The sequence below is a fragment of the Nomascus leucogenys genome, chromosome 15 (assembly GCF_006542625.1).
Source record: "Nomascus leucogenys isolate Asia chromosome 15, Asia_NLE_v1, whole genome shotgun sequence".
NCBI classification, from domain to species: domain Eukaryota; kingdom Metazoa; phylum Chordata; class Mammalia; order Primates; family Hylobatidae; genus Nomascus; species Nomascus leucogenys.
Window position 1 is genome coordinate 61,354,621 of NC_044395.1, and position 20,184 is coordinate 61,374,804.

At 45.6% G+C, this 20,184-nt stretch overlaps 1 protein-coding gene and 2 non-coding genes across 3 annotated transcripts; all 3 read right to left on the bottom strand.

The window, feature by feature from the left end:
• Positions 1-5,678: 5,678 nt before the first annotated feature.
• On the bottom strand, positions 5,679-11,963 carry RPS3 (ribosomal protein S3). Its single transcript, XM_030794707.1, has 7 exons — positions 11,883-11,963; positions 10,610-10,740; positions 9,699-9,792; positions 8,993-9,087; positions 7,218-7,405; positions 6,558-6,754; positions 5,679-5,754 (listed from the first exon to the last, which is right to left on the bottom strand). Exons 1-6 carry the CDS (start codon positions 11,910-11,912, stop codon positions 6,561-6,563), a joined length of 732 nt encoding a protein of 243 aa, XP_030650567.1. The 5' UTR covers positions 11,913-11,963; the 3' UTR covers positions 5,679-5,754; positions 6,558-6,560.
• Positions 6,860-7,005, bottom strand: LOC115830531. Its single transcript, XR_004026081.1, has one exon. It is a non-coding gene; the product is annotated as a small nucleolar RNA SNORD15 (small nucleolar RNA).
• On the bottom strand, positions 10,896-11,043 carry LOC115830532. Its single transcript, XR_004026082.1, has one exon. It is a non-coding gene; the product is annotated as a small nucleolar RNA SNORD15 (small nucleolar RNA).
• Positions 11,964-20,184: the final 8,221 nt, after the last annotated feature.

Genomic DNA, 20,184 nt, shown 5'->3' on the forward strand with positions numbered 1-20,184 from the left:
GGCTGAGGCAGAAGAATGGCGTGAAGCAGATCACTTGAGGCCAGGAGTTCAAGACCAGCCTGGCCAACATGGTGAAACCCCATCTCTACGAAAAATTACAAAACTAACTGGGTATGGTGGCGTGTGCCTGCAGTCCCACCTCTTGAGGCTGAGGCACAAGAATCACTTGCCTGGGAGGCAGAGGTTGCAGTAAGCTGAGATCACGCCACTGCACTCCAGCCTGGGCAATAGAGCAAGACTCTGTGTCCGAAAAAATAAAATAAAAATACAAACACATAGATTAATATCATCTTTATTTTACTGGTAACCAGATTTTATATCTGAAGCCCTGACAGAAAGAAAATGACTGTCGAGCTTTCCTGTGACCCCTGGCCCTCAGCCTTGGCTCCTTTGGCCTGAGCCTCCTACTCTACTGCAGAGAACATCCAATTACTTTGGGATCACTGGTGGGGTGGAGGATGGGAGAGCTGGCAGTGTGGTGGGGTGGTGGCAGGAGTCCCTGAGGGCAGTATGTACCCCCATCTACATATTCAATGCCTCTTCTTGCCCCCTTCTCCCAAACCCTATTTTGAATTGGAAAGGAACAGAGAGAGGTAGTGATAGCCTTGGCTTGAAGAACATTCAGGAGAGCTACAAGTAAGCAAGTCTCTCCTCATTCATCAAGCCCCCACTGTGGAAGTACGAAAGATGAAGCTGCAGAGAGGTCCAGCCAGGAAAGCCAATAGAGTCCATGACAAGAGCCAAGCCAGTGCCACAGTACCTCCTTAAAGGCTCCAAATACAGTCGTGCTGGAGGTTAGGGCTTCAACATAAGAATTTGGGGGGACATAAATCAGTCCATAACAGCAAGAGCCAGATCAGGAAAGGCTTCACAAAGGCAAGTTTCAACTAAGTTCTACTGGAGTCAGTCACAAGGGTGCAAGCAGTGTAAACAGCCAGGTACAAAAGCACAAAGAGGGAAAGGTGAGTCCTTGTTTGGCCTTTCCTTCAAGGGTGCTGTAGATGGGCTTTACCTGGGTATTTAACTGGAAGCCTTTTGCAGTCCTGAGGGTAGGGCCACGACCACTACTGCAGCAGGATTCCATCTACTTGCACAGATTACAAGCTAAGATCTCTGATTGTGTCCAGCACCACATATAAGGCTGAATGATTGTCCCTAAAGGACACTGACAATGTCAGACTGCTTCACCAAGAGCCACAAGGCCTTTAAGAATTACCTTAGAGGTCTTCCCACCTTCTCTAACAGCAGCTAAATTCAGGGAACCACTTAATTCCTCTACTGAATAGCACTCCTATGGCACAGCCCTGGCTGGAAGAGTAACGCCATCTGGTCAAGCAACAAGCATTTTCAACTCTCCCTCCCCATTTAAGACATATTAAGGGCTGGGCGCAGTGGCTCACGCCTGTAATCCCAGCACTTTGGGAGGCCGAGGTGGGTGGATCACGAGGTCAGGAGATCGAGACCATCCTGGCTAACATGGTGAAACCCCGCCTCTACTAAAAAGACAAAAAAATTAGCCAGGCATGGTAGCGGGCGCCTGTAGTCTCAGCTACTCGGGAGGCTGAGGCAGGAGAATGGCGTGAACCCAGGAGGCGAAGCCTGCAGTGAGCCGAGATCGCGCCACTGCACTCCAGCCTGGGCAACAGAGCGAGACTCCGTCTCAAAAAAGAAAATAAATAAATAAAAATACTTGCTAGTACTTTTTATTATACTGTCTAGGGAGGCAATTACTCTGAAAATCAAGGTAAATGCCAAGCACAGTGGCTCACATCTGTATTCCCAGCACTTTGGGAGGCCGAGGCAGGAGGATCATTTCAGGTCAAGAGTTCGAGACCAGACTGGGCAACATGGTGAAACCCCATCTCTACTAAAAACATAAAAATTAGGCCGGGCGCGGTGGCTCACGCCTGTAATCCCAGCACTTTGGGAGGCTGAGGTGGGCTGATCACGAGGTCAGGAGATCGAGACCATCCTGGCTAACACGGTGAAACCCCGTCTGTACGAAAAATACAAAAAACTAGCCACGCGTGGTGGTGGGCACCTGTAGTGCCAGCTACTCGGGAGGCTGAGGCAGAAGAATGCCATGAACCTGGGGGGTGGAGCTTGCAGCGAGCCGAGATATCACCACTGCACTCCAGCCTGGGTGACAGAGCGAGACTGTCTCAAAAAATAATAAAATAAAAATAAAAATTAGTTAGATGGTGGCACATGCCTGTAGTCCCAGCTACCCGGGAGGTGGAAGTGGGAGGATGGCTTGAGCTCAGGAGGTGGAGTTTGCAGTGAAATTGTGTCACTACCAGTGCACTCCAGCCTGGGCAATAGAGCCAGACCTTCTCAAAAAAGAAAAAATAAATAAAATAAAAATACAAACACATAGATTAGTGTTCTTTTCAAAAAAGAAAATCAAAGTAACTTGGGAGGGTGGGGCTGTGTTTAGAGTGGGATATAGAGGGAGTCCCAGCATAATTTACACTTCTCAAACTCTGGTTACCGAGTGCTCACCTGAGCTCTACATTTGTCTTATATAGTTTTCTGTAGAAGACTAGGCTGCGTACAGTAGCTCACGCCTGTAATCCCAGCACTTTGGAAGGCAGATCACTTGAGGTCAGGAGTTCAAGACCAGCCTGGCCAACATGGTGAAACCCTATCTCTACTAAAAATACAAAAACTGGCCAGGAGTGGTCTTCTGTAATCACGGCTACTCAGGAGGCTGAGGTTGCAGTGAGCTGAGATTGTGCCACTGCACTCCAGCCTGGGTGACAAAGCAAGACTGTCTCAAAAAGAAAAAAAATATCCCACTTCAGCCTCCTCAAGATTACAGACATGAGCCACTGCACCTGGCCTCCCATATCTTCTTAGATACAAGGGAGGGGGCAAATCTGGGGGTCTTTTTTTTTTTTTTTGAGACAGGGTCTGTCACCCAGGTTGGGCTGGAGAGTGGTGGCACAATTATGGCTCACTGCAATCTCCACCTCCCAGGATCAAGCCATCCTCCCACCTCAGTCTCCACATCTGGCAAATTTTTAAAATCTCTTCATAGAGACAGGGTTTCACCATGTTGTCCAGGCTGGCCTGGAACTTCTGGGCTCAAGTGATCCACCTGCCTTGGCCTCCCAAAGTGCTGGGATTACAGGTGTGAGCCACCATAGCTGTACACATTTTGGCATTTTTAAATGGTTACACAGGGGTGTTTACTTTGATAATTCAGTAATCTATACACTAATAATCTTTATTTTTCTGTCACAATTATTTCTTCCTCCCTAAGCTGTTACTCTTACTGCACACTGCCTTTGTCACAGCACCACCTAGTGGCAATTAACAGCACTTTCTCCCAATAATTCAGTAATCTATTATGCTAATAATCTGCATACTTTTCTGTCACAATTCATTAAGTTTCTTTCTTTCTCCTTAAGCTATTACTCTTACTGCACATTTCCTTTGTTACAGCAACACCTAGTGGGAATTAACAGCACTAACTTCTCCTACCAGCTGAACTTCCAAGTGAACTGAAGAAAACTCATGAGGAATTTAAAAGATCATCTAATCTAGTAATACACAGCGCAGTATAGTCTTAACCTATTCCCAGCACATAATTTGCAGATGTTTGGCCGGGCACAGTGGTTTACGCCTGTAATCCCAGCACTTCGGGAGGCCGAGGCAGGCAGATCACGAGGTCAGATCGAGACCATCCTGGATAACACGGTGAAACCCCGTCTCTACTAAAAATACAAAAAAAATAGCCGGGCTTGGTGGCAGGCACCCGTAGTCCTAGCTACTCAGGAGGCTGAGGTAAGAATGGCGTGAACCAGTGAGCAGAGATCGCGCCACTGCGCTCCAGCCTGGGTGACAGAGCGAGACTCCGTCTCAAAAAATAAAAAAAAATTTGCAGATGTTCAAGTAAGTTCAACTGGCTGGATGTGGTGGCTCACGCCTGTAATTCCAGCACTCTGGAAGGTCGAGGTGGGGGGGATCACTTGAAGTCAAGAGTTTGAGACCAGCCTGGCCAACATGGGGAAACCCCATCTCTACTAAAAATACAAAAATTAGCTGGGCATGGTGGCGGGTGCCTGTAATCCCAGCTAGCAGGAGGCTGAGGCTGGAGAATGGCTTGAACCCGGGAGGCGGAGGTCGCAATAAGCCGATATAGCACCATTGCATTCCAGCCTGGTACACAAGAGCGAAACTCCACCTCAAAAAAAAAAAAAAAAAAAAAAAAGACAGGAATCCATATAATCATCAAAGGCTCTTTCAAAAAAGTGAAGGAGGGGCAGCACATCTGCAAGATTAAGTTCTAGAGATTGATGCACAATGAGAATATACAGCAGTCTTCCTGCAGTACCAATGATTGGTTCTATGACCCCCTTCAAATACCAAAATCCCCAGATGCTTAAATTCCTTATACAAAATGGTAGAGTATTTATACCTAAGATAACCTAAGCACATCCTTAGACTTTCAATCTTCACTGGATTACTTTTAGTACCTAATGTACATGCTACATAGCTGTTACACTGCAGTGTACAAGAAAATAAGTGACAAATATAGTATTTTGAAAATAAGAAAAATAAGTCTACATGTTCAGTACACACACAACCATCCTTTTTGATTATTTTTTATCCAAAGTTGGTTCAATCCACAGATGTAAATCCCTTGGACAGAGGGCTGACTCTATCACTATAAAGTGTACACTTAAATGGTTAAGATGACCAATTTATGAGTCAAAGAGGAAGGGGGGACAGATACTTGTCAGTGTGCGCCCTACATAACTACCTCAAATATTAAGCCCTTACCACGTGCCAAGCAATACAAACACCATGTGCAGCTCAGTCTAATTGAGAAGACAACCAAATCATCACAGCACCTGCTAAGTGGTCTATGGAGCCAGGGTTATCTCATCAGCCAGGCTACATCACCAGGAAGCAGCCACCTGATTAGGCCTTCCAGGCCCGTAACAGCTGTCCCTGGAAGTCCCCTCTGTGATCAACCAGAATCTGATTTATCATCGGTCTCATATGATTTTCAAGCCAACCTGTCCCTCACTAGTTTTGCCTGAAAAAATAGTGCCGAATTTCTTGTAAAGTACAGACACTAGTAGAAAATGCTTCAAAACTTTGATAGATAAAATCAGAGACAATTTAAATGTTCTTTACAGTTCTCCAGAACATAATGGCCTGTAGTACCAATGACTGGTTCCATGATACCCTAAGAGAACACAACTTAGGAATGTGGATTCTAATGATAGCTTTATACTGCTTAGGCAAATTTACTTGAGCCTTAAGTGCCTTCAGTGGTGCGAGCAAATCTCCTTTACACTTTAAAGAGGTTGATTAACGAGTACATATGTAAAGAACACTTAGAGCACAGCATGACACAAAATATAATGGCCATTTATATTCACTTTCTATGTGCAACATGGATCACCTTATACATAGGAAAAACTCAAATATATCCCTCTTCTAAACCTACAATCCTAACTACAGGACAACGAATCAAGGTGCTGCCTTGCTTGCTATCAGCCTTCGCTATCACACAAAGATATTTCTCTGCTTGGCTCTGCTTGGGTCTTACTGTTCTGGCCCTTGCAAATACCACAAGTATGGTTAAAACCAAGAAGGTATGTAATGCTCCGGAGGCCAACATGCCCCTCAGTCTGAATACTGAACAGTCTAGTCAGACCTTGTGTCTTTGTACAAGATTTTATTAAAGGTCTTTACAGAGCAACATCCAGACTCCAGAAAACAGCTGCCAAGGAGACCCTGAAACCAAATAAAGCACAAAAGTAAGAAACTTTAGCCGAGTTAAGTTCCTCATTTACCAAATGGATACACACTCCCACTTAGGGTTTGCAGCAACATTAATAAAATACATACATAAGGGTTTGTCCTTTTTCATATAAAAAAAAAATACAAGGCACCTAGAGACACAACACCTATAAACAAAAACCCCAAGTGTTGACCATAGGAGGCTTGTTAGTGTTTTACAGGGGCTGCTAAAGGACAGAATAGCAAAAGTGCCTAGAAAATCTTGAGCAGCCAAACACAGTGGATCACCTGAGGTCAGGAGTCTGAGACCAGCCTGGCCAACAAGGTGAAACCCTGTCTCTATTAAAAATACAAAAATTAGCTGGGCTTGGTGGCAGGTGCCTATAATCCCAGCTACTCGGGAGGCTGAGACAGGAGAATTGCTTGAACACGGGAGGCAGAGGTTGCAGTGAGCCAATATTGTGCCACTGCACTCTAGCCTGGGCGACAGAACAAGGCTGTGTCTCAAAAAAAAAAAATTTTTTTTTTGAGCAAATAAGGGAGGATAAGGGAAAACTATTTCATATACATGAGTAAAAGCAGGAACTTCTTTCTGAAAAGAATAAAGGCAAACACCTGTCCCAATGGAACCGAGGGTTAAATAGACCCCAGGTTTCAACTTGTATTCTCCCACATAAAGCAAATAAATGAAATTCTTATTCACCAAATGCTTACCAGAATGTGGGATACAAGTATTAACAGAAAGACTTGGAAGGACCCTATTCTGCCCCAAGAGACCCCTGCCCCTGCAGACATACCTGTTATGCTGTGGGGACTGGCTGGGGCATGGCTGGTGGCTCTGGCTTCCCACCCTTCTGTTCTGAGATGGGGGTGGTGGGCAGTATCTCATCTTTGGGTTCCACGATGCTCACGTGGTCAGGCAGGGGCTTCTTAGGGCCAATCTTACCAGTCGGGTCCCAGGGCAGCATGATCTTCACCTTGATGCCCAGCACACCTAGAGGACACCACAGTTGTTAGCACACAGCTGGGGTCTCACTGGCCCCCATCACACAAGACCAAAGAGAGCAAGCAGTTTACTCAAGCACCCCTGGGTCTGGACCCTTCTCAGACAAATGCCTCTAAATCGATCAATAAATAGGACACTTCTGCAAAAGGAACTCGTGCACAGCACCACAGAACATGGCACTGACAAGGACCAACAGCAGGATGTGACCTTTCTGACTCGTCATCGTGTCATCACTGAAGGGTACACAGATGGCTAAAACAAGGACAAACCAACTCTTGGATCTGACAGATCTCAGCAATTCGATTCTTACAGATCAACGTGGCAATCGATACACCAAGGAATATGATCATGCCCAGCTACTTCCATGATAAACTCCCCCAAATACTTAGATGTCTACGAAAAACCAAATCTGTCCACAAATGCCCTTTGCCAAGCACTCTCAGCTGCTCACCCTGTCTGAGCAACACGTGGCGCACAGCAGTATCAACGTAGTAGTTAACAGGGTCTCCGCTGTGGATCATCAGGCCATCCACAAACTTCATGGATTTAGCCCTCTGTCCTCGGAGTTTCCCAGACACCACGACCTCGCAGCCTTTGGCCCCACTCTCCATGATGAACCGCAGCACACCATAGCAGGCCCTTTAAAAGAACAGAAGAGAGCCACTTGTGTTATTGTCAAGGACCTCCACCAAGTTTGAAAAACAAAACAAAGACTTGGTTTTCAATGTTCCTTTAATGGAGAATAAATTTGACCAGAGTCTGGTCCCAAGAATACCAATTCTCTTCCACACCTATCATTCCGAACCTTAGGGTAATATTCATCAAGTATGTCAAGCTCCTAAATATGTACTTTCCAACCCTGGCTGCAGACTGGCATCACCTCAGAAGGCTACAATAAAAAACAAAAGAAACCCTAACATCTAGGCCCTACTCTAGGCCAATTAAATGGGCAAAGTCCAGGAATATGTATTTAAAAATGCTCCCCAGGTGATTCTCATGTATAATCAAAACTGAGAACCACATTTAAATTCCACAATTACCCACTCTGTGGTCCCTTGAAATACTCTGCAAGCTCCGAAGTCACATTCACTAGGAAAGCTAACCCACCTAGGATCCTGGCTACCTTGCTATTAGAATGCTGATAAAACATTTTAAAATATGACCTACCCCCACCCCCACAACTCATTCAAATTAGTTTACACTCTGCGAGATACTAACTGGAGAGCTAGCCACCTCCAGGGCCCTTTCACATTTAACTTACTTAATATCCCACAACTGAGAGGTGGTATAATGGTCCACCTTAGAAGATAGGAGATCCCAGGCTGAGAAGTTCATTAACTTGCTTCAATGTGTGCAAACAGCATGTGGAGGGGTTATTAAGACAGATTGCTGAGCCACACATCCAGTTTCCCATTTGGTGGGTCTGGGACTGGCACTAATCTGAGAACCATTGTTCTAAGCAGCCTAGCTGGCACTCAAACCAGGTAAGCAGTCTTTTCTAGCTCCCTACCTAGAGCCTTGCCTACACTACCCATCCCTACCAATCAACCTTCCTACAGCACAGCTTTCCTGTCATTCCTCTAGGCAAGGCATTTCAATGCCTTGACATACAGTCAAACTGCACAAATAACTTCCTGTTGAAATCTTACCAGTAGACCCTCACATTACTACCATCTGCATGCAACTCAGAGGTTAAGTGTCTAGATTTTAAGCTATTTTGCATCAGGTCTATCTTATCTCTTCACAATACCATTTTAAGAGTGAACACATTAAGCAGATTTGAATGATTGCTACTAAAGTTTCATGGTATCCTACAAGTACTAAGGCACTTCTACCTAGGGATATGTAACACAGACCCAGTAACAGGCCTAATTATTCCTCATTGCCCACCACCCTGCCCCCGCCCCCAACAGGGCTCTTTGTAAAGCCTTCTTGAGAAGACCAACAGGAGTTGGTCCCCTCCTTGGACAGTTCTATTTGTGTTTAACTCCCAAAGCACCCAGAACACTTCTCCATTACAGGACTGACCACCCTTTATGGTTCTTGCTGCTTTAGTAGTCTTGTTAGCCTACCAGTTCAGTGAGGGCATGGCTTAGTATCTTATAATCCTGGGAGACTAGCAGATGATCCTGTAACTTTATAACAGTTCATATGCTAAATTAACAAATGGCAGACATATTTTGATACACACAAAAGGTCATGACCATTAGGTCTCAGGACACTTACCTCCGCACAGCAAGCCCTCCTAGGAGTTTGTAACGCAGAGACTCTGCCTGGGCAATGGCACACAGACCTCTAGTGGCCACCTTTTCAGCATAAAGCTTTAAAGGAAGCAAGGGATATCCTGTTACCATCACCATTATTTTCAACTGAAAGTTGAAATCTGGCATTTGCCACACAAGTATCACTTTCTACACCAAGCTTGCCCAATCCACGGGCCGCATGCTGCCCAGGAGATGGCTTTGATTGTGGCCCAACAGAAATTCAACATCGTGATTTTTTGCGCTACCAGTAGTGTGGCCCAAGACATTTCTTCTTCCAATGTAGCCTATGGAGGCCAAAAACATTGGACACCACCATCACATACAGCATATAATTTCAGTATTCCTCAATTCCTAAAGCATTTCTACCACCTACACACAATGCAGGTTCCTTGCCCTCCCACCCTGGCTCCTTTGGCCATACCAAGTATACCAATGGGGATAGTCAATCCATCATATGCATCATTTCTATACCCAAGTTGAATGTAAAATCCTTTAACCATCAGCGATTAGCAGAACAGGCTTACAAAGTTAAGCCCATTATTCATTAAGAGAATTTCAACAGTTATACCAGTCCATTTGTAATGAACAATTAAAGTCTCCAAGTTGAGAGTTTTTAGAAGTATCATTCTGAAGAGCCATTATCTCTGGCATATGCCAGAATCACTCACCTCTACACTGCCCTCTGGAAAGCCAAACCTCTTCTGAACTACAGCAGTCAGTTCCCGAATCCGCCGGCCCTTCTCACCAAGAACATTCTGTGTTCTGGGGGGAAAAAGTGACAATTCATGATTCTCACAAATGCTAGATGTAACTTTAAATCTTGCATATACGTGTGGATGTGTGGTAGCAAAATCTCTGCCACAAAGCATGTATTTTTCATTGACAAAAACTAAGATTTTTAAAATGCAGCTTTTTTTCTGAGACAGGGTCTCACTCTGTCAACCAGGCTGGATCACACCAATGGCTCACTGCAGCCTGAACCTCTTGAGCTCAAGCCATCGCCTGCCTCAGCCTCTGGAATAGCTGGGACCACAAGCATGCACCACCACACCCTTTTTTATTTTTTGTAGAGAGGGGGTTTCCCCATGTTGCCCCGGCTGATCTTGAACTCCTGAGCTCAAGTGATCCTACGCCTGGCCTTAAAATCTAGCTTTTAAGAAGCAATTACATTCACTAAGCCCAGATTCACTGGTCCGTCTGTCCCCTTAAGTTCATGTAGGATAAACCGGCTGGGCGCGGTGGCTCACGCCTGTAATCCCAGCACTTTGGGAGGCCGAGGCAGGCGGATCACGAGGTCAGGAGATCCAGACCGTCCTGGCTAACACGGTGAAACCCCGTCTCTACTAAAAATACAAAAAATTAGCAAGGTGTGTTGGCCGGCGCCTGTAGTACCAGCTACTCGGGATGCTGAGGCAAGAGAATGGCATGAACCCGGGAGGCGGAGCTTGCAGTGAGCCGAGATCGCGCCACTGCACTCCAGCTTTGGGGACAGAGCAAGACTCCGCCTCAAAAATAAATAAATAAATAAATAAACCAACTTGGCATTTACAACAATTATAGGTGATGGCCAGAGTTTTACCTGGTGGCTAAGATAATGATTTCTGTCCTGGTTGGTGTAACTCGCACCTCAACTCCAGAGTAGCCATCTTCAGCCAGCTCCCGAGTAAGAAACTCATTCAGTTCAGCTTTGAAGATGCCATCAGCGACAAACTAATCCAAACAAAGCAAAGTTCAGAATTAGGACATGGGTGTAGGCTCACTTTCGCCTGAGCCAGTCGAGTCTTATTTGTCAATGCATCCCTCACCAAAACTAAATACCTCCAACCAATGGTTCCAAACCCTTGTTCCAACAGGAGTGCAGCAACCCTTCTCAGACAAATGCCTCTAAGTCATCTTTAGGAAATTACTTCAACCAGGGCCCTTTAAACCGTGCCACAGAACGCAGCACAGAGTAGGCCACCTGGGCAAAGAGAACACCCCCAAGTCAGACTCGTCATCATCTCTTCATCGAAGGGTCTAAAACAGTTCCACATACAAAACAAGAAACTGCTCTAATGGCCTATTTACACTTCACTCAGCACAGCAAAGACACTGTACTTGTCACTTTAAGGAACAGACAGTAGACTTAACATATAAGCTCTCTCACTTGTAGACACAACCCACACCGTCTAAAGAATCCCAGCCATGTTATCTGGCCTTACGGTACCAACAGAGCTGGCAAATCCTAACTCTCGAGAAGTTGTGGATTTAATTTTAACATCGAAGTGTATATATGAAATGACAAACTGTCTATTTTTAAAGCTAATGATTTTTACACAGTTCTCTCCCATTGAATGACAAGGCGTTAAATCCGAGGCAGCTTCCTCCCGGGGTCCCCAGACAGAGCAAGCAACCGTCAGCAACCCTTCAGGTTGAGATCCTAGGGCCAGCAGACTGTACCCACACACGACCAGTTAAGGCAAGAATACACTGCTGCCTTCCCTTCCCAAAACCATGGGATAAGACATGAGGAAAATGACACACGCCCTCAAAATACCACGTTTGCTAATTCCGTTGACCAAAAAATGCTCACAAACGCCTTCTCCGGGACAGATGGGGCGCCTGGTGCCCATCTCTCTGCGCTTCACTTGGAACCAGAGAAAAACCTGTCTCTCCCTTCCCCGGTCATACAGCGCCCGCCTGGCTCGGGCCTCTCACTCAATCCACCGCCATCCGCGGCCCGCAGGAACGCCAGGAAGCCTAAGCCGCTTCCCAGGGCAGGCCACGGAGCTGCAGGCCTCGCGATGGCACCCCGAGAAGCCCTCGACCCGCGCGGCGCCGTCGTTCCCCGAACCCAGTCCCCAGAAGCTCACCTTCCTCTTCTTGGAAATTTGCACGGCCATCTTGCCGCCGCGCTCCGCTGAAAGGAAAGGAAGTGGCTCGCGGGCGGAAGTGAGTATAAAGGGCGCGAGCGACGGCGAAGGGCTGCGCTACGTGGACGCCTGTGGGTGCTCATGGGAAATGTAGTTTTTACGTAAATAAGGCGCCAAGGGAAAGAAGAGTGTAGGCAGGAACAGGAAAGGGGGTTCATCCAGCAGGACTTCTAAACTTAAGAGGACCTTAGAGTTCAATTGTCATAGTTTAAAAACAAGCAATGTGAGGTGCAGAGTTGGAAATTACAGGTATAAGTTCACACAGCAAGATAGATTAACCAGCGTGGAACTCTGGCCCCTACACTTTCAGGGTGGACACTGTAATGAAAATCTGCTGAAATCCCTTAGTGAAACTCATTTAAGACTCCTCTTTGGGAGGCCAAGGCGGGCGGATTACTTGAGGTCAGGAGTTCGAGATTAGCCTGGCGAACATGGTGAAACCCCGTCTCTACTAAAAATAGAAAAACTAGCTGGGAGTGGTGTCAGGCACCTGTAATCCCAGCTGCTCGGGAGGCTGAGGTGGGAGGATTGCTTGGACCTGGGAGATGGAGGTTGCAGTGGGCCGAGATCCCACCACTGTACTCTAGCCTGGGCGACAGAGTGAGACTCTGTCTCAAACAAACAAACAAACAAACAAAACAACTCATGTCCCCCAGTCTGTGCCCATTTCCTCCGTTCCAAATGATAACAACAAAACCTGATATTTACTAAGTGTCCTAAGGACTGCGTTCTGTGTCCTTTATGTTGTTCTCATTTACCCCACCTTACTTTCATCAAGTCCATTACAATTTGTAACAGAAGTCCCAGAGAGTGGCTCATGGGACCCTTCCTTCCTTCCTTCCTTCCTTCCTTCCTTCCTTCCTTCCTTCCTTCCTTCCTTCCTTTCCTTCCTTCCTTCCCTCCTTCCTTCCTCTCTCTTTCTCTCTCCCTCTCTCTTTCTCTCCTTTCTTTCTTTTCTCTCCCATTGCCCAAGCTGGAGTGCAATAGTACGATCTCAGCTCCCTGCAACCTCCACCTCCCGGGTTCAAGTGATTCTTCTGCCTTGGCCTCCTGAGTAGCTGGAATTACAGGTGCACACCACCACACCCGGCTGATTTTTGTATTTTTATTTTTATTTTTTTATTTTATTTTATTTTTTTTTTTTTTTTGGAGTTGGCGTCTCGCTCTGTCACCCAGGCTGGAGTGCAGTGGTGTGATCTCAGCTCACTGCAAGATCCCCCTCGGGTTCACGCCATTCTCCTGCCTCAGCCTCTCCTAGTAGCTGGGACTACAGGCGCCCGCCACCACGCCCGGCTAATTTTTTTTGTATTTTTAGTAGAGACGGGGTTTCACCGTGGTCTCAATCTCCTGACCTCGTGATCGGCCCGCCTCAGCCTCCCAAAGTGCTGGGATTACAGGCGTGAGCCACCGCACCCGGCAATTTTTGTATTTTTAGTAGAGATGAAGTTTCACTATGTTGGCCAGGCTGGTCTTGAACTCCTGACCTCAAGTGATCCACCTGCCTCAGCCTCCCAGAGTGCTGGGATTACAGGCATGAGCCACTGTGCCCGGCCTTCTTTTTCAATTAAAAAAAAAAAAATCTAGCCAGGTGCAGTGGCTCAGGCCTGTAATCCTAGCACTTTGGGGGGCCAAGGCAAGTAGATCGCTTGAGGCCAGAAGTTTGAGACCAGTCTGGGCAATAGAATGAGACACCCTCATCTCTATGAAAAGTGAAAAAAGAAAATTATCCAGGTGTGGTGGTGTGTGCCTGTAGTCCCAGATACTCTGGAGGGAGAGGTGAGAGGATTGCTTGAGTACAGGAGGTCTAGGCTGCAGTGAGCCGTGATTGTGCCACCGCACTCAGCCCGGGCAACAGAGTGAGACTCAGTCTAAAAAAAATAAAAAATTAAAAATGTCCCTTCATTTTTTTATGAAGCTTACAGAACAGTTGAAAAAACTGTACATGTATGCATCACCAAGCTGAGGGGGAATTGAGAATGATGCTACAATTAATATTTTGCTGTTGTTTTATCATGTATGTACTCACCCCTGTAGCCGCCCACCAATACATCTTTTGAGGCACTTCAAAGTAAGTTGCAGACATTGGTAAACTTTACCCCTAAACACTTCAATAACAGTTTTATTTTATTTATTTATTTTTTTGAGACAAAGTCTCATTCTGTTGCCTAAGCTGGAGTGCAGTGGTGCGATTGCGGCTCACTGTAACCTCCACCTCCCGGGTTCAAGTGATTCTCCTGCCTCAGCCTCCTGAGTAGCTGCGACTACAGGCACGCGCTGCCATGTCCAGCTAATTTTTGTGTTTTTAGTAGAGACAGGGTTTCACTATGTTGGCCAGGCTCATCTTGAACTCCTAACCTTGTGATCCACCCACCTCGGCCTCCAAAAGTGCTGGGATTACAGGCGTAAGCCACCGCACCCAGCCAACAGTTTTAAGTTTGAACAGTTTTCTTCATTTAAAAGTCAGGGTATTTCTCTCTAAAACTATTTTAGGTTTTTCTTAAGGATATAGAAAGATCTAGCAAAATAGTGAAGCCACATTTCTTCATGGGCAGTGCTCTCCTTCCCTGTTATACAAAAAGAGGCTTTCCAATGTGCCACACTCCCTGGCAGCATCACTCAGTTATTTTCTGGTCCTAGAAGCCATTGAAGTGTTTAACTCCAGCACTAAAACAACACTGATGTAAAGTGACCTGTCCTATGATCATGGAATTAACAGAGTTCTATGGGAGCTGAGCAGAGGGACTAGGGAAGATGACAAAAAGTGGATGGGCGCGGTGGCTCATGCCTGTAATCCCAGCACTTTGGGAGGCCGAGGCAGGTGGATCACCTGAGGTCATGAGTTTGAGACCAGCCTGGCCAGCATAGTGAAACCCCATCTCTACTAAAAATACAAAAATTAGCCAAGTGTGGTGGTGCATGCCTGTAATCCCAGCTACTTGGGAGGCTGAGGCATGAGAATCGCTTGAACCCGGGAGGTGGAATTGCAGTAAGCCATGGTCAAAGTCACTGCCCTCCAGCCTGGGTGACAGAGTGAGACTCCATCTCAAAGGAAAAAAAAAGAAAAGAAAAAAAAAAGAAAAGAAAAGAAGTAGATGAACCAAAGAACCAAAGAGATAGTAGCTGTGGATCTTTTTTTTTTTTTTTTTTTTGAGACAAAGTTTCCCTTTGTTTTCCAGGCTGGAGTGCAGTGGCGCAATATCGGCTCACTGCAACCTCTGCCTCCTAGGTTCAAGCGATTCTCCTGCCTCAACCTCCCGAGTAGCTGGGATTATAGGCATGCACCACCACTGGCTACTTTTTGTGTTTTTAGTAGAGACAGGTTGTCACCATGTTGGCCAGGCTGATCTTGAACTCCTGACCTCAGATGATCCACCCGCCTCGGCCTCCCAAAGTGCTGGGATTACAGGCGTGAACCACTGTGCCCAGCAGATGCCCTAGTTTGTGACTTCAGTTGTGAATGCTTGGCGACAATGCTTACCAAGATGAGGAACCTAGGAATAGGTTGTTTTTCTTCCCCCCCACCCCCCATCCATCTGTTATCTCTCTCTGCTCTTCATGTGCCTCTTCATCCAGCTCCTTGGTCTGTCTATAGAGTGGGGCCAGGTTGCTGAAAACGTGAGCCTGGTAAATCCACCTGCCTATGGATTCACTAGAGATGTGGGTGCTGAAGGAGAGCACCCGGCCTTGCGTGCTGGGATCAGAGTAAAATCACAGCAGGCTCCTAGACCCTCTCAGTGAATCGCTTCTATTTTTAATTCCCATATGCCTCACACGCTCCCATGGTCCCTATTATAATCTTTGACAAAGCTTGAACCCCAGAACTTCCTCCTCACTTTCAGTAGTCAACCTCCCTCCTAGCCCCTCGCCCCCCTAATAGATTGTACAACCAGAAACTGCCTCCCGCCCATCCTATAATCCTGTGTGTCCCTAGCTATCCTTTCCTCCTTCCTTCCTGGCTTAGGAAAGAGACCCTCTTTCTTCCCAAGGTCAGCCTTCCTGTTGTGTTCTGGTCCTAGTTTAGTTCTGTTTCCTTAAGACCTTGCTCTAGCAATCATTCTCCCCGTTACCTGTGGTAATCTTGCTTCATACTGACTCTTTCCCTTCCCTGCTGCCTGCATGTTAAATACACCACTTCTTCAGGGTTGTGCCTCCTCTCATTGCTTTGATAGCGTTCTGTGCATCCCCTCCTGTAACACTCATCTCACTGAGTTGGAATGGTCTATGTGTTTCTCTCAGTAGACTGTAATTTCTGTAAGAGCCTGGACTGAGCCTATTTTATTCATTCTATTCAGAGCTTGGATCTGGACAGGCTCAGGCCCAGTGTCAGTCAAAGTTTGAAGAGCAAACAAATCAATGCATGGATTCTGGTTTTTAGATAGTTCCTTGTAGCGTGGAACTAATATGAATTTGCCTGCACATGTTGTATCTTATTTGGGATGTTCAGAAAACCAAATTCTGGAGGCTCAAAGCTAAGGATCAGACAGTGGCAAGTTCTCTGAGGTAAATGCCTCTTGATGATGTGGTAGCTCATCTGCTGCCCTTCCCCAGGGATGCCAGGAGGCTGCCTGCCTGTCACCCCCCAGTCCCAGGAGAAAGTCCATGAAGGAAGCCTTTGTCTTGATCATACTGCCCTTCCTTTGTCTAAGACTATTATAAGAAAAAGGCAATATAGTACTCAAAATAATGCTATGAAAACAATAGTAGTTGTAATACACTGAGTTGTAATTAAGAGCAAGGACAGTGAGAGTGCCTTAATCTCTCCCTGGGTATCCAAAATGAAAGCAAGGCTTTATCTGTTTAGCCCACAGAGTCACAGAATTGTCCATGGGATTGTGAAGAGAGGACTGTGTGTGTCTGAGAAACATATGGCTTTGTGGCCACACTTGGGCCATGCAGGGGCCCTCTGAGCGTCACAAAGGTACTTTCCTGAAATTCCTGAAAACCAAAGGTGAGATCTGCCCTGGTTGAATGAATACAGCCCACAGTTTCTGGGAACAGTTTGAAAACAGTAGAACCTCATAGAAAGCATTGAATTTACCTGAATCCAAAGGCTGGGCATGGTGGCTCACACCTGTAATCCCAGCACTTTGGGAGGTCAAGGCTGGCAGATCACTTGAGGCCAGGAGTTTGAGACCAGCCTGGCCAACATGGTGAGACCCCTGTCTCTACTAAAAATACAAAAATTACTTGGGCATGGTGGCAGGCCTATAGTCCCAGCTACTCAGGAGGCTGAAGCACGAGACTCGTTTGAGCCCAGGAGGTGGAGTTTGCAGTGAGCCGAGATTGCGCCACTGCACTCCAGCCTGGGCAACAGAGTGAGATCTGTCTCAGGAAAAAAAAAAAAAGAAAGAAAGAGAGAAAAACTTGCCTGAATCCCACTCGATGAGCTTGGCAAAGAAAGAGAGAGAATTGAAGTCGTGGGAATAGGGGTGGGTGTGCCTGCTTCGCTGCTCCAGAGTGGCTCAGAGGGAGGTGGGAGGACAGAAGAGCTTCTACTGTTCGCAGAGAGAGGGTACATGGGTCTCCATTTTGGCACCTGTTAAGGGATTGCTGTTCTAGGGCAATAGCGACCATATTCAGTCGTCACTTACTTTAGAGTCTGACACCCCCAGAGAGACACAATGATGTCATTGGATTCTCAGTGATTTGGTTAAAATTGATCAGTGACTCACTCTGGGTCTCAAATTGAGTCTCTGCATATTCATAGAAGAATGCTGTCAAATAAATTTGAACAGATTTTTTTTACTGCTTTTGTATCATTGCTTAAAAGACTCACACTTCTGAATACCCCTACTTAAAATAAAAATAAGATTCAGTGTATGGAAGGGTGTGATAAAACAAGCATCCTCACTCTGTAGGTGAGGTGTGAATTGGGACTTCCTTTTTGGAGGGCAGCTTGGCACTATCCACTAAAATTGAAGATGTAGATTCCCTTTGGCCCAGAAAATACATTTCTTTTTATCTACTGCAGAAAAACACTCACACAATGTACATGCGGTGATTACAAGAATGCTTATTAGAACATTATTAGTAATAGTGAAAAAATAAATTATAAACAGCCAAAAAGCCCTGAAGTAGGAAAATGGTTATGGAATATTATGTAATAACTATAAAAAAGAAATAGATCTGTGTACTTGCATGGAAAAAGCAGCAAGTAATGCTGCTATGTGAAAAAAAGCAAGTTGCAGAACAATATTACTCTATAATATTTATGTAAAATATAATAAAACATATCTATGCATGTAAATGCATGGAAGGATTTATACTCAACCGATAGAGAACTAAGGTTACCTCTAGGGAATGCAGCAGTATTAGGGGAGGTTAAGGAGCAATTTATGGCTTGACTTTTCTTAAAATATATTGGCTGGGTGCAGTGGCTCACGCTTTTAATCCCTACACTTGGGGAGGCTGAGGTGGGCAGATTGCTTGAACTCAGGAGTCTGAGACGGGCCTGGGTGAAACTCCATCTCTACGAAAAGATACAAAAATTAGCTGGGCGTGTGGGTCTGTAGTCCTAGCTACTCAGGAGGCTGAGGTGGGAAGATGGCTTGAACCTGGGAGGCAGAGGTTGCAGTGAGCCCAGATCGTGCCTCTGCACTCCAGCCTGGGTGACAGAGCGAGACACTGTCTCAAAAAACAAAAAAGAAAAAAATATATATATGCATGTGTTACTTGTGAAACGAAAACAAAGAAAAAAGAAAAAAATGTAAGGAGACACGAACATATATGGATTTCTGATCTTGCGGCCACTTGTGAAACAATGGGGATGTCTTTGCCTACACCACAAAATGGCATAATCCTTTCTTCTGAAAACTCAGTCTCTTTTTTTAAAAAAACTTTTTCTTTTCACCTACAATGTGTTCTATGATAGAAAACTCAGAGTCTCAGGGCCAGGAGCCGTGGCTCATGCCTGTAATCCCAGCACTTTGGGAGGCTGAGGCGGGTGGATCACCAGAGGTCAGGAGTTCAAGACCAGCCTGGCCAACATGGTGAAACCCCATCTCTACTAAAAATACAAAATTAGCCGGGTGTGGTGGCACACACCTGTAATCTCAGCTACTCAGGAGGCTGAGGCAGAAGAATTGCTTGAACCTGGGAGGTAGAGGTTGCAGTGAGCCAAGATCATGCCACTGCACTACAGCCTGGGCGACAGAGCAAGACTCTATCTCAGGAAAAAAAAAAAAAAAAAAAAAAACCTCAGAGTCTCTTATTCAGATATAAATTTGTGCTGTCTTATACCACAGCCACTGACCTCATGGGGCTTTTGAGCACATAAAAATGGCTAGTCTGGATGGAAAAGTGCTTAAGTATAAAATACACATCAGATTTGGAAATATAAAAAGGAATATAATGTCTCATTAATTTTATATTGATTACATGTTGAAGCAGTAACACTTTAGATATATTGGGTTAAATAAAATGTTATTACAATTAAGTTCATCTGGTTCTCTTTGCTTTTTGCTACTAGAACATTTAGAATTACAGGCATACCTCAGAGACGTTGCAGGTTTGGCTCCAGACACATCCCAACAAAGTGAGTCACATGAATTTGTTTTGTTTCCCAATGCATATCAAAGTTATATTTATACTATAGTGCATGTAAAAGTTATATTTGCACCATTGCACACTTAAGTGTAGTCTATTAAGTGTGCAATAGCATTATGTCTAAAACCAAAACGTACATACCTAATTAAAAATACTTTATTTTTATTTTTATTTTTTTTGAGGCAGAGTCTCGCTGTCGCCCAGGCTGCAGTGCAGTGGCGCAATCTCGGCTCACTGCAGGCTCCGCCCCCCGGGGTTCACACCATTCTCCTGCCTCAGCCTCCCGAGTAGCTGGTACTACAGGCGCCCGCTACCACGCCCGGCTAATTTTTTGTATTTTTAGTAGAGACGGGGTTTCACCGTGTTAGCCAGGATGGTCAAAAATACTTTATTGCTAAAAAATGCTAATGGTCATCTGAGCCTTCAGTGAGTCGTAATCTGTTTGCTGGTAGAAGATCTTGCCTTGATGTTGGTGGCTGCTGACTGATCAGGGTGATGGTTGTTGAAGGCTGGGGTGACTGTGGCAATTCCTTTTTCTTTTTCTTTTTTAGAGACAGTTGATAGCAAACTCACAGTGAAGTTTCATAGTCAGGTGAGTTCCTGGGACCCCACCCTGACCTGGAAGATCAGCTTTATAAGGATGGAAGAGGCAGATTAAGGGAAGTTCAGAATTGTTCCTGGAGGCCTGGAGCCCTGG